General features: G+C 47.7%; 3 protein-coding genes across 3 annotated transcripts; 1 reads left to right on the top strand and 2 right to left on the bottom strand.

The window, feature by feature from the left end:
- Positions 1-4,342: 4,342 nt before the first annotated feature.
- Positions 4,343-7,096, bottom strand: B0J16DRAFT_339432 (uncharacterized protein). The gene is made up of 2 exons (XM_046127550.1): positions 6,894-7,096; positions 4,343-6,838 (listed from the first exon to the last, which is right to left on the bottom strand). Exon 2 carries the CDS (start codon positions 6,633-6,635, stop codon positions 4,410-4,412), a length of 2,226 nt encoding a protein of 741 aa, XP_045985267.1. The 5' UTR covers positions 6,636-6,838; positions 6,894-7,096; the 3' UTR covers positions 4,343-4,409.
- A 1,340-nt stretch (positions 7,097-8,436) lies between these two features.
- B0J16DRAFT_339428 (uncharacterized protein) lies at positions 8,437-9,802 on the top strand. Its single transcript, XM_046127549.1, has 3 exons — positions 8,437-8,658; positions 8,709-9,405; positions 9,461-9,802. The coding sequence occupies exons 1-3, from the start codon at positions 8,617-8,619 to the stop codon at positions 9,565-9,567; spliced, it is 846 nt and encodes a 281-aa protein (XP_045985266.1). The 5' UTR covers positions 8,437-8,616; the 3' UTR covers positions 9,568-9,802.
- Positions 9,780-11,386, bottom strand: B0J16DRAFT_362166 (uncharacterized protein; the record flags this gene model as incomplete). The annotated part of the gene is made up of 4 exons (XM_046129794.1): positions 9,780-10,546; positions 10,599-10,793; positions 10,846-11,047; positions 11,097-11,386. 4 exons carry the CDS (start codon positions 11,384-11,386, stop codon positions 9,836-9,838), a joined length of 1,398 nt encoding a protein of 465 aa, XP_045985265.1. The 3' UTR covers positions 9,780-9,835.
- Between the last annotated feature and the right edge of the window lie 209 nt (positions 11,387-11,595).

Genomic DNA, 11,595 nt, shown 5'->3' with positions numbered 1-11,595 from the left:
TTGTTCTTAATCTAGCCATCCATATCAGAAAACTTGGACTTAATTGATTGGAAACGTACACCACTAAATCAACCACCGTGTCTTTTTATCTGCATACACGAGCAGATGCCAGCCTGTCATATGCACATCCGTACCCCTCACGACCCAGAGAGCTGAATGCCGGCAGATGTTGCACACACTCGCTGTTAATCAAACTTGGCTTTTCGCATCCGTTGATGGTCCTTGGCATGCATTTCGAGCACTCGGTCCAGTCACCACATATTTGGAAAGACTCTGATTTGATAAATTGTCCTAGATTTCACCTTCAAATCAAGGAATATTTACGCCATCAACAACCTCAACCGTCAGAGATGGACCGAAAACAAGTCACTCAACCCGAATACCTCGACTCCAATACGATACATTCAGTTGTGCCAGCGTCCACGTAGGACGGAAGTACCTCATGCTCGTGTCACCTCATTGGGAACTGTCTCAAAGCCTTCGAAAGCTTAACTACCTAATCTTCGCACAACGACTAACAAGTACCAGAAAGCTTATCCTAATGGGGACTACCAACGGTAATCCGTAGGTACTTCCTTCTGTCCGACCAAGCTCCTCTGTTTTGTGGGATTCAAGACTTTGGCTGTCGCGACCACCGATCCTTTTGCAAGGAAAGCGAACTTTCACTGACCATTGGAGAGAATCTTGGGAACACAACAAGGCTGAGCTACTGTCCGTCATTCCGAAACATTTTATAAGTCCAGCCAGTCGGAATTGCAGGCAGCTTAGTTTGACAGAGCCGCGCACCGGGGCGCACGTCGGGGTGATGTAACACCAAACAAGTCCAAGCAACGATAAGCATGAGGCCAAAGCAACTGACACGCGCTCACCGAGGAGTTCAGATGGTGAAACCAACATCTGAATAGTTCCCATTCCCCGTCCCAAAATGAGTAAGAGCTCCAGTATCTGAATTCGAAATGACCGCGCTGTCAAAGCAAAGGGCTACCGATAATGCAAAGCTCTCGAGACTGCTTTTTGGACGAGCTATTTCAAACAAACCCTGCCAAATATTGTGGCAGATGTTACATCGGGAGACTTATACGAACAACTCCAAACATGGAAGGTTTATCTGCTATGAAGTCAGAGACCTTAGCAAATAATCTGGAAGCATATCTTCCTTCCCTCCTCTTCATCCACACCTGGCCGATGTGTGTGCCACATGGATCGGCTCGCCGGATCCTTGCATACTTATCAGCAGCTATGACAAACCAAGCTGTGACGATGGACAGGTACTGTCTTGGACAGCACGGCTCAGTATCTGCTCAACTCTTCAAATCCTTCTCAAGCTTACCATGCTCCAACTATCAAGAGACTGCGCCAATGAGCCAAAGAGATAACAACTACTCTGTAGACTCAAACGATACACAGAAGATGATACTTTGACATTATTAGGGACGCTTCATTGACCTTGACATTTGAGGAAGCGAAACCAAGACCCCGATATTGCATATGCTCCAGAGCCTCGAAACAAGGACATCCAAACACACCTTGTAAAGTTCAAATTGCGTCAATGGTCACCGTTTGGTTAGATGACGCCGAGTTTCATCGGGCGAGTTGAACGAAGGCTTTGGCTCAGGTCCGAAGGCCGCCACTTGATGCTAAAGAATGATCTAACGCAGGATCAGTTTTGCGAGATGGATGGATGGTGGCTGACACGACTCAGCACCATAGCCAGCATTGACTGAGTACAGAAAACGACAGCGCAACAAAAGTACAGAGAAGGGAAACCAAAATTGCGTCCTATCTTGTTCCCACAAAGCACAGCCGCATCTCTGACAATTATATCGATAAAAGACCAATTGTATCACTGCATTGACGTCTCCGCTTATATGGACTTAGCAGCTTGGCACTTTTCGTTCCTCTTTGTTTCAACGTAGGAAAAACTCTCCGCACAACAACGGATTGAGGCTTACACGGGAACGGCCCGGTCTGACAAGAAGAGACTGTTTCCACTGCCGCTCTGGGTATTAGTTCCGAGTGGTATAGCCAAGCTGACAGACAAGCATGGATCTTCGTTTGATGGCAGGATACGAACCAATCTGACATAGCTATCCAACCTGCAGCAGGGCGGGTTTATGACTTGTCGTATGGTAAGCAGAGACAGTACATTAACAAAAAGGCGACCCTGGCTACGAGACCAGATAAAAGTGACTCAGCCCTACGCGTCATTCAATTCAGGGTAAGGACTCCTTGGTTACGCCATCGGTGACATCGAAAGCGACGATTTGCTTTCTAGTCTTCTCAAAATAGCAGGCGACTAATATGAATATCTTCATACAACAGTTTGGCTCGTAGAGTAGGAAGCCTGCTCGATGAACTCCTATTTCGTCCTACTCAACGTCTAGGTAACTGCATTTTAAATCAATTTCCTGCTTGACTAAGTCCTTGATAGTCTTTGGCTGACCAAACAAAGAAGTTCAGATATCGCGTTTTCGCGTTTTCTCAGGGATACCGTGTGGCCTCAACGCATATCAGCTGATGTGGCGTGCTGCCCGATTGTAAAGGATATCATTTCTCAGCGACTTGCGTATGTTGATAGGCTCAAGCTCGTGTTGAAACCGAGGAGTGGGTATGATTGAGAAAACAAAGTTTTGTTTTCTGTCATGTGAGATCAGACCACTTACTATTTCATCTTATCAAGGGTATCGGGTTTCTTACACGTCTGAGGAAGCGACTACAGGGTTTCGAAGCATATATTTGCTTATTCTTCGGGGTTCTGTTGCATAACTTCTTCAGAAACCTCAGTAGCGGCTCAGCTCAAGCCAATATCGTATCTATAACGCGATCATGGATCAGCATATACTAACTGTGTAAAGGTTGAGACAGGTGGACATTAGACTGGGAGCTGCATCGGATCGCAGTTTCTGTTCCGTTTCAGTGCATTGCATAAAGAGTTGGGGAGGCTGGATATTGGATTTCCATAAGTGTGCTGCGAATGTGACCCTGAACATGTTGGATGATTCCAAGTACATTTTTGTTTCACCCAAACTATCAGCTCGTGCCTAGATTTACTTCGAGTCTCTGTATGTGTGATGAAGCGTCTCTGCTACTAACATTCTACGCATAGCCTCTGTGCCTATCTCAAGTAAGCGTCACACGAGATTGCGCGCGGCATGCTCTAGATATGATCGCCGATCTTCACGGTCTGTACAACTATAACAAGGAGATTTCCTATGATGGAGAAGATTATGCCTCATATAAGCCGGGTAGTCATACATACCGGGCATGAGATAGTTTCCGCGCTGACCTAAACCCCCACGAAATCCCTTGCAGGGTGTTTTTGAACAGACCGACATGCATGTCATTGACGGAATGCTACGTTAATATGTCATGACACAGAACTGACGGGAAGACGGCAGAATGATGCAGGCTTTCCTGGGTATCCAATATGCATGTCTTGGAATCATTCTGTGGTAGTACTGATTCACATGTCGGTAGTTTTGATAACATCAAGCATATCGGAATCGTGAGTAGTATAGGGTATCAAACACTTACCAGAGACTCAGCTATGATCCGTCGAGACATGAAAAGAAAAGGAAGACTGTTCAAGCAAAACGAAGGGTAACATAACATAGTCAGAAGGTCGAGAGAAACTTAACAATCCGTCCTCCTTGCGAGGTTGTTCTGGGATAACGCCCGACTTTGAGCGGAATAGAAGCCGCGATATTTAACGTCAATCAAACACAACAGATTGTATCACGATGATCTTGTTTTGAAACATCCTCCCCACCAGTTCTTTTCAACAAGCATCTCTGAATACTCCGTCGTGCTGTGATCGTCCTGTTTCCTTAAACTGTCAAAGCCCCGGCCGCACAAGTAACATTGAGGCTGCCGCTTCAACTTACCCTGAGACATACGTACTATTGAACTGCAAGATCTCATGTATCATGCAAGTCAAGCCCGAGTTCTCGGTAATTCCTGACTTCGGTCAGAGTTTACAGCCCGGAATGAAACACCATGGACGGTTATCGTTGTCTCGGGGATTTATATGACACGCTCCAGGGTCCCTATCCATAATATCCCGGTTTCACGGACGATCTATGGAGATCCGATCTTGCTTCCTTATCGGAGTGTGACCCCCGGAATTTGGACTTTCTCCGGGGAGGGGAGTTACACATTAGGATCGGCGGGAGAGGAAGCTTAATGGAGAAATACTTGTCTTGGCTGCGATGAACAAGCTTTCTCATCGGATCGACGATCTTGAGCTTGATTCTTCGTGTTGTTACGGGGTCTATGAATCACCAAGAGAAATCTGATAGCTGAATATTCGTCAATTACGTTCTAGACTACCTATTTTTAATGTCTATGAGGTAGATCTTCTGAATATGCCAGCGAACATATGTCTAGTTCCCCAGAACCTTTGTTCATCTCTATATCCACCAAACTGGGAAGGTCTTCTTGATTCTCCACCACCAGTTGTCGCGGACGGGGGCACCGTCCTCGAGAGGAGTGCTCTCTGGGGTAGGGGCAGTGGTAGTTGTAGCACTTTCCCTGGTGGGAGTCTGAGTTGCAGAGGCGGCCGCTTCAGTGACACTCTCTGTGCTGGAGCTGGAGCTCTCTTCCGCGGAGCTGGCAGGTGAAGCAGTAAATGCTATCTTGGTCGTGGTATGGGTCTCAGTCGTTACCTTTGTAATTGTGACTGGTTCTTGGACGACTGTAACTCTTGCAACGCTTACAGAAGGCTGAGGAGTAGACTCAGATGCTGGTGCAGAGCTGGAACCGGAAGTAGACTTGGCAACCGCGCTGGAGGTAGAGTTGGATGCCGACTCAGCAGCGGCCGTACCTTCTGAAGCAGATTCCGTTGAAGCAGATTCCGTGGAAGAATCAGCAGTGGACTGAGCAGCAGCGCTGGATGTTGGCTCCGAATCAGTCTCCGTAGTATTATTAAACAGAGTAGACTCAGAGGCAGGTACAGCTGTAAAACCAGGCTGTTTAGAACTAAACCATGTCTTGGTAGGTGCCCAAGTGACTTCCAAGGAATCAAATGCAGGCTCAGAAGCTGCTGCAACCTGAACCACCTGAGTGACAATCACCGTGGACTGAGCAGGCTTTGAAGCAGGTGCATCTGTGGCAACAACGATGACCGTGGTCATACTTGTGCTGGTCTTGGCCTTTGTGCACTTAGACTCAGCGGCTGAAACTGTGTTGTTCGATCCAGTAGCCTTGGCTACGGAGGCAGGGGCAACTACAGTAGTAGTAGAAAGGAACTTCTCCACAGCAGGAGGCTCGGAGGCAGAGGCAGCGGCGATAGTAGACGAGTTAGAGGCTGAAGCCGCAGCAATTGACTGCGCACTAGAGTTCGAAGCTGAAGCGGCGGTAATTGTTGACTGCGCACTGGAGTTGGAGGCTGAAGCAGCAGTGATTGTAGACTCCGTGCTGGAGTTAGCTGCGGCTGCCGCCTGTTCAGAGATCATAGACTTGGGTATGACTCTCCTGTAGAGAGCGTTGGTATCACTGGCTGATGGTTGAGCAGACCTAGTAACTGTAGTTGTAAGGAAGGCAACAGCGATAGTGGATGACTGCGGGTTGGCAGTGTTGGTAGTAGTGACAGTGGTGAGAGTGGTACCAGTCTCAGAGGCAGTCGCCGTGCTTGTCTCTACGGTAGAGGACGTAGAGGTATCAGAGACGACGACCGTGTCGGTGGTAGTGAGTGTGGTAAGGAGCGTGGAGGTGGTAGTCGCCGAGTTGACATTTGTCTGGACAAGGAAGATGGTACCAGTTCTTGTAACCGATGTCACACCGGTAGTGAAAGAAGTATCAGTTGTCTCAACTGTAGAGGTGACAGTAGCAACAGCCGTGGAAGTGGAAGTCACCGTAGCAGGGGCAGTGGCTGAGATCGTAGAAGTGGAGTTGACTGTTGACGTGGAAGTGGCAGTTGCTGTCTCTGTAACAGTAGAAGAAGCAACTGCGGTGGTAAAGAATGTAGATGTAGTCTCAACAACATCAGTCGAGGTGACAGTTGCGGTTTGTGTAGTAGCAACAGAATCAGTGACGAAGACTGTTGAAGTAGAGCTGACGACCGAGGTCGAAGTCTCAACAGCAGTAGAAGTGACGACGTCCGTCTCGGTGGCAGCAGCAGAGCTAGTCAAAAAGACCGTCTCAGTAGCAGTCAGAGTAGTCGTAGAGCTATCGATATCAGTTGAAGAAATCGTCTGCGTAGACTGAATAGTAGCAGTGACAGTCTCAGTAGCAGTAGTCTGAATTCTATCCATGAAAAAGACAGTCTCTGTTACATTGGAAGTAACCAGTTCGGTCGAAGTAGCAGAAACGACATCGGTGGAAAGAATAGTTGAAGTGGATGCGACAACCTGAGTTGCTGTTTCCGTTTCAGTAGCAAAGGCGGTCGAGGTGAGAACCTCAGTTGTGGTATCTGTGGTAGTAGCAGAGACAGTTGCAGTAACGAGTGATGTCTCCGTAGTAGTAGCAGAGCTGGTAGCAAGGACCGTTTCAGTAGCATTGACAATCGAAGTCTCCGTGGTAGAAACGGCCGCTGTCTCCAAGACAGTCGAGGTAGCGTTGACGGTAGCCGTAGCAGTGGCCCAATTAGTCGAATTCTGTACAGCTGTTACCCAACGGGTGGCTGTATCAGAGATCATGTTGGTCTTGAAGATTGTCTGCGTATCAACAATGACAGAGGTTGTTTTGGCGACGGCCGGCTGTGAAGTCTCATCACCGGTAGCCTCTGCCTCTGACTCTTCATCTTCACCAGTTGCAGAAGCAGAAGTAATCGTGGCCGGATCGGCGGTGACTACAGCAGTGACTACCTGGGTTGACTTTGCTTTGTTTGACTTCTCTTTCGCTAGAAGACAAATAGGTGAGCTGTAAGTCTTTTTGACTGGTTATACTGGACTTACACGTGAATTCGAATTTTTCAAAAGGGAATGGATTAGGGAAAGGGAATGGATCAGGAAAAGGAATTGCAGTAGGATATACAGATTGAGGCCTGCGAGGACGAAGAACTGCAGAAGCAGAAGTAGCCTCCACTTCCACAGTCGAAGTACCAGTGGCTGTAGCCTCCGTCTCCGTCTTGGAGTCACGAATGATAGTAGCATTGGCTATCGTGGCCGGATCGGCGGTGACTATAGCAGTGACTACCTGGGTTGACTTTGCCTTGGTTGACCAAGCCTCTAGAAGACAAATCGGTGAGCTGTAAGTCTTTTTAGCTGGTTATACTGGACTTACCTTTAAGTATTGAAAACCATTGAGGAGGGATGACAGGACCAGGGAAAATACGAGGAACTACAACATGAAATCCAGGACGAGGAACTGCAGAAGTAGTCTCGTGAGGACGAGGAACTGCCAAAGCAGTCTCGGCCAGGAGGCTGAGACCCAGCAGGACGTTGATACGCATTGCTTTGGTGGAGTAGGGACTAGCGAGGAGAGAGTCCAGGAGGTTTTGCAAGAAGGAAGAAGAGAAGAGAAGAGAACGCTAGGTGTCAGTACATTTATACATCAGTGCTCCAACGGACGAGGGCTTTGTCGCCATCGATGTCGTCTTTGATTCAACTCAGATACCCCCGCTTCTCAGCCATTGGATGTTATGGGTGAAGCTGGTTTGATATCCGGTGCGTATGTTCCGTATCGACCAATTCTATGTCTATATCATGGCCACTTTCGGGGCTATAGCTTCACCAATTGAGTTCTAAGTTGTGTTGGGTGCAAAAAGACGGAGGGGAAAGCAGCCCAAATGGCCGGGAAGATACTGCGTGGTATCATGGTGGTTTGGGCTTGTTTCCTTGACGAATCGTTGAGAGATGAAGGGATTGCGTTCAGCCATCCAAAGGCTATGGAGATGCCCGTGTGTTTTAGGCTCAGGCTTGGTGGATGGGAGATGAGCGAGAAAGAGGCTGATAGAGTTTTGTACACATGTCAAAGGTGTCATAGAAGGCTTGAGCGAATGTTAACTGGAAACAATAACTGTTTTCTCGAGCTTATATGAGCTGATGTCGTTATCAGGACCGGTCAAAAGTGGAGTAACTTCGGTGTGGCTTCCGGACCGGGTGTTTTTCACGGAGTGGGGCCCGGCGGTATCGAGGACATGATTCGAACCTCATCTCCCCTCGAATTGTGACCTACCTATACTATTAGCCTATAGGCTCCAGTGCTATACAGAGAGTACTGAGGCATTCCAAAATTGAGGTTGAAGATACCTTGTTGGATAGGGGTTCACTTATCCGTATACCTATCACTGGTATTATGCACCGACATTTATCACTGAATAGAGCAGAAGCTTGAGAAGTCAATTAATGCTTAAAGATTTCTACTATTCTAAGGAAGGATAGCTTTATCTCTTTATCAGAATGTTTCGTCATTCGGACTTGCGGATGCTGACTAAATCAATTGCCCCTCCCCCGCGTTTTAGATCAACCTCGCTATTGGACTTGAAGCTGTCAACTTGAAGCTTCATCCATTTCATCTACGCCAAGAAATCATCATTTTCATCACTCAAAATATCCATTCATCAAATCTCCTTCATGAGCTAAATAGCCCCTCGCCGATTTTGTAAACCCAATTGCAATTTCGTTCCATCTTTGTCCTATCGCCACTCGGTGTTATCACAACTCACCCTCACCGATCATGACGTCTCACGATGCTTCAATGGACGGTCTACCAAATGAAGTGAGTTTCTTAAACTTTTAACCTTCAGATTTGTCAATTGACTTTTCCAGACCCTCACATCCATCCTCTCTCCCTTCTCAACCAAAGAGCTACTCTCCTTTGCCACCATCAACCGCCGTATCTACTCTTTGATCACACGTCTCATCCACCAACGCCTCCTCCAAGCTGCTCCCCTCCCCGAAAACAAACTCATTCTAGAATGCTACCATCCAAGTGACCAGCTCTACACGCCATATCTAGCATGTCGCTACCAAGGCTTAATGACACCGTGTGGCCCTCCTGTTAGTGAAGATGCGACTGAGCTAGCTGACCTACGACGCTTGTATTCTTCTTTCAAACCGGTTTTTGCACCGGAGAATAGAAGTGTCAGAAGAGGACGCAGACGTCCAACGGAAGCTCAACCTTCAGAAGATGTGAATGACGATACAGCGACGCAAGACATAAATCTTGATGACGGGGAGTTGTTTTCTCAGCTGTGTGCTTCGATCAACCTCGTCAAGGAAGGGCCGAGGAGTGGACTGTTCATAAGCCATGTCAACCTTGTCGACGGGGTCGTACGTGTATTCCGAAAATGGCTTGCTGAGGCGGCGAGTAAACAAGATTCATCTCCCGAGAATGTCCTCTGGGTCGACAAGAACAAGGACGTTGGAATTCGGTTCAGTGTTGCCCTTGCGCCGTCTGAGACGATGCCTTTGATCTCAGGGCCGGATGATGATCCGCCAGTTCATTATAAGCTGGTCTATGAAGGTTTGCTTCAAGGTTTTGTATTATGATCAAATGGATATGTGCTAACTTATTGTAGAATTACTGGTTCGCGTGCACAATATGTTGGAAGCACTGGAGTTATCTGCTGTACAGGAAATTGGAAACTCAGGCAAGACTCTTGTGATTCACGGGGCTTCGATGTAGGGCGAAATCGATACTCTCGAAACATTAAACTACGCATATACGAGGTCTCAACAATTCAAAGGTCATTTTTCTGTATTAAGGACTTTACATATTGTTGGCTTAATGACCTTCAGACCAGCGAGGTACATCATCGAGCCTCAATCTAGTCTACCTACTAGATAGCGATCAATATCGCCTTTGTCGCAAATTAAATACTCCATCATCAGCATACATATAGATCATACAATAAATCCCCAGATCGTTTCAAAAAAGAAAAAGAAAAAATGTCTTAAAGACTTGAGGATCTCTTCCCTGGCGCTTCTCCCATGCGTCGCAGCTCAACGTCACTACCGGAGTCTGTGTCATCCAGGAAGCTTTCGCCGCTCCTCCCAACCTGTTCATCAAACTCCCCTCTCGTCTGGGTCATTTCTCTATCCTGCAGATTCGTATCCTGTCCGACGTTTCGGCACCACGCCTTGAGTACCTTGAAACTCGTGACGAAGAAAATGACTGCGTTCCAGAGGCCCTGGAGCGGAAGTACAGCGGCTGTGGCGACGTGGTACTCGAAGGGTGAGTTGCCGGTTAGCCAGCTGTGAATGCGGTTTAAGCTGCTCGGAATCCAGGTCACCAACACACTAAGGGCGAAGAGGAAGCTCGTGCGCAGATAAGCCTTCTTTATAGGGTCGTCAATGACGAATTTGCTGAGGGTTCGGTTGGTCGCTACCGTCATGCGACGCAGGGGCGAGCCGTTACATCGGTCTTGGATAACACCAGGAGATATAGAGGTTGAGAAGTAGTGACTGTTGGATCCTTGCATTCCTCCAGGGGGTTCGTCGAAGGAGACTTGAGGTGTTGACGAGCGAGCTGTGTAGGCAGGTCTCGGAGGATCGGGGAGATGAGTCGTTGAGGCCGTTGCGGCTGTTGAGTGGACGACTTGAACTTCGGTAACGATGGTTCCGTAGAAGCAGTCTTGAGGGACTGTGAGAAAGTCGACTTGTCTCTGTTATATAGACATCAGTATAGTATCATATATGTGAAATAATATCACTTACACCTTGGGAAGACTCAACAGGGGCTGGCTCTCTACTCTTTGAAGCAGACAAACTCTTGAGTCTGTTCCGAGACCGAAACACATGATATCCAACCATGAAGTAGAAGATCAGTGATCCAGCGATACACACCCAAATGAGCATGTAGTAAGTGTAGATGCGAATGTTTTCCCAGTCCCGGTTAACCCAGCACCAGATCTGTCCATGAATCAGCTACCAGAATCACCGTTGTTTACGGAGGAAAACTTACAGTGGCTTGACCAAACACAAGGCCGCGGTTCGGGTTTCTAACCAGAAGCAACGCAATGGCAATAGCAAAAGGGCCACCGTAACAAATGAGACAATACACCCACCACCATCGACGGAACGAATCCGGACTGGCGCGGAAGAAGAAGACGAGAAAGACGTTGAAGGCCATGGCGAGTGACCACCAAGGGTCAGACTGCATGAACCTATGACTCCAGTCAGTCTGTGATAAGGAGAAGGGGATAGGTTACTCACATATGGAACATGAAGCTCTGCGCCTGACAGAGAGGCGAAGAAACACCAAGTTCCAAACCATCCATAGCGATGATACTCGCACAGCTAGCCCCGACATTGGCAACACTGGCAAACACTATAAAAGTGTTTTGCACATTGCGAACACGCGGGACAAGCGCGTAAGTGATGAATATCAGAAGAACAGAGATCAAGCTGACCGAGCCTCCAATGCGCTCAAACAGCACGAGCGTATGTCTCTGGCTCTCATCCAAAAGGTCAGAGCCTCTCCCAGCGATGAACTTGAGCGTCATCTTTTTTGTTTCTCAAGATGATATTTTCTCGTTTCCCGAGTCCCAGACTAGGGGATGGGTAGCGAGTAGCAAGAATATCCTGTCCTTGAACAAAAAAGCGAGGGAGTCGAGGATAGTAAATAAAAGGGCAGAATGAGTGGATGTAGGTAGCCGATGGGGGAGGATATTTCCTCTTTGCGTAACTAGCCGTAGAAAGAAAGGGAAACAAG

Source organism: Fusarium flagelliforme (genome assembly GCF_020744385.1).
Source record: "Fusarium flagelliforme strain FIESC 12 MPI-CAGE-AA-0113 chromosome Unknown B0J16scaffold_3, whole genome shotgun sequence".
Taxonomy (NCBI): Eukaryota; Fungi; Ascomycota; class Sordariomycetes; order Hypocreales; family Nectriaceae; genus Fusarium; species Fusarium flagelliforme.
The sequence above is the reverse complement of the archived record's forward strand: the minus strand, read 5'-3'. Positions and strand labels throughout refer to the sequence as shown.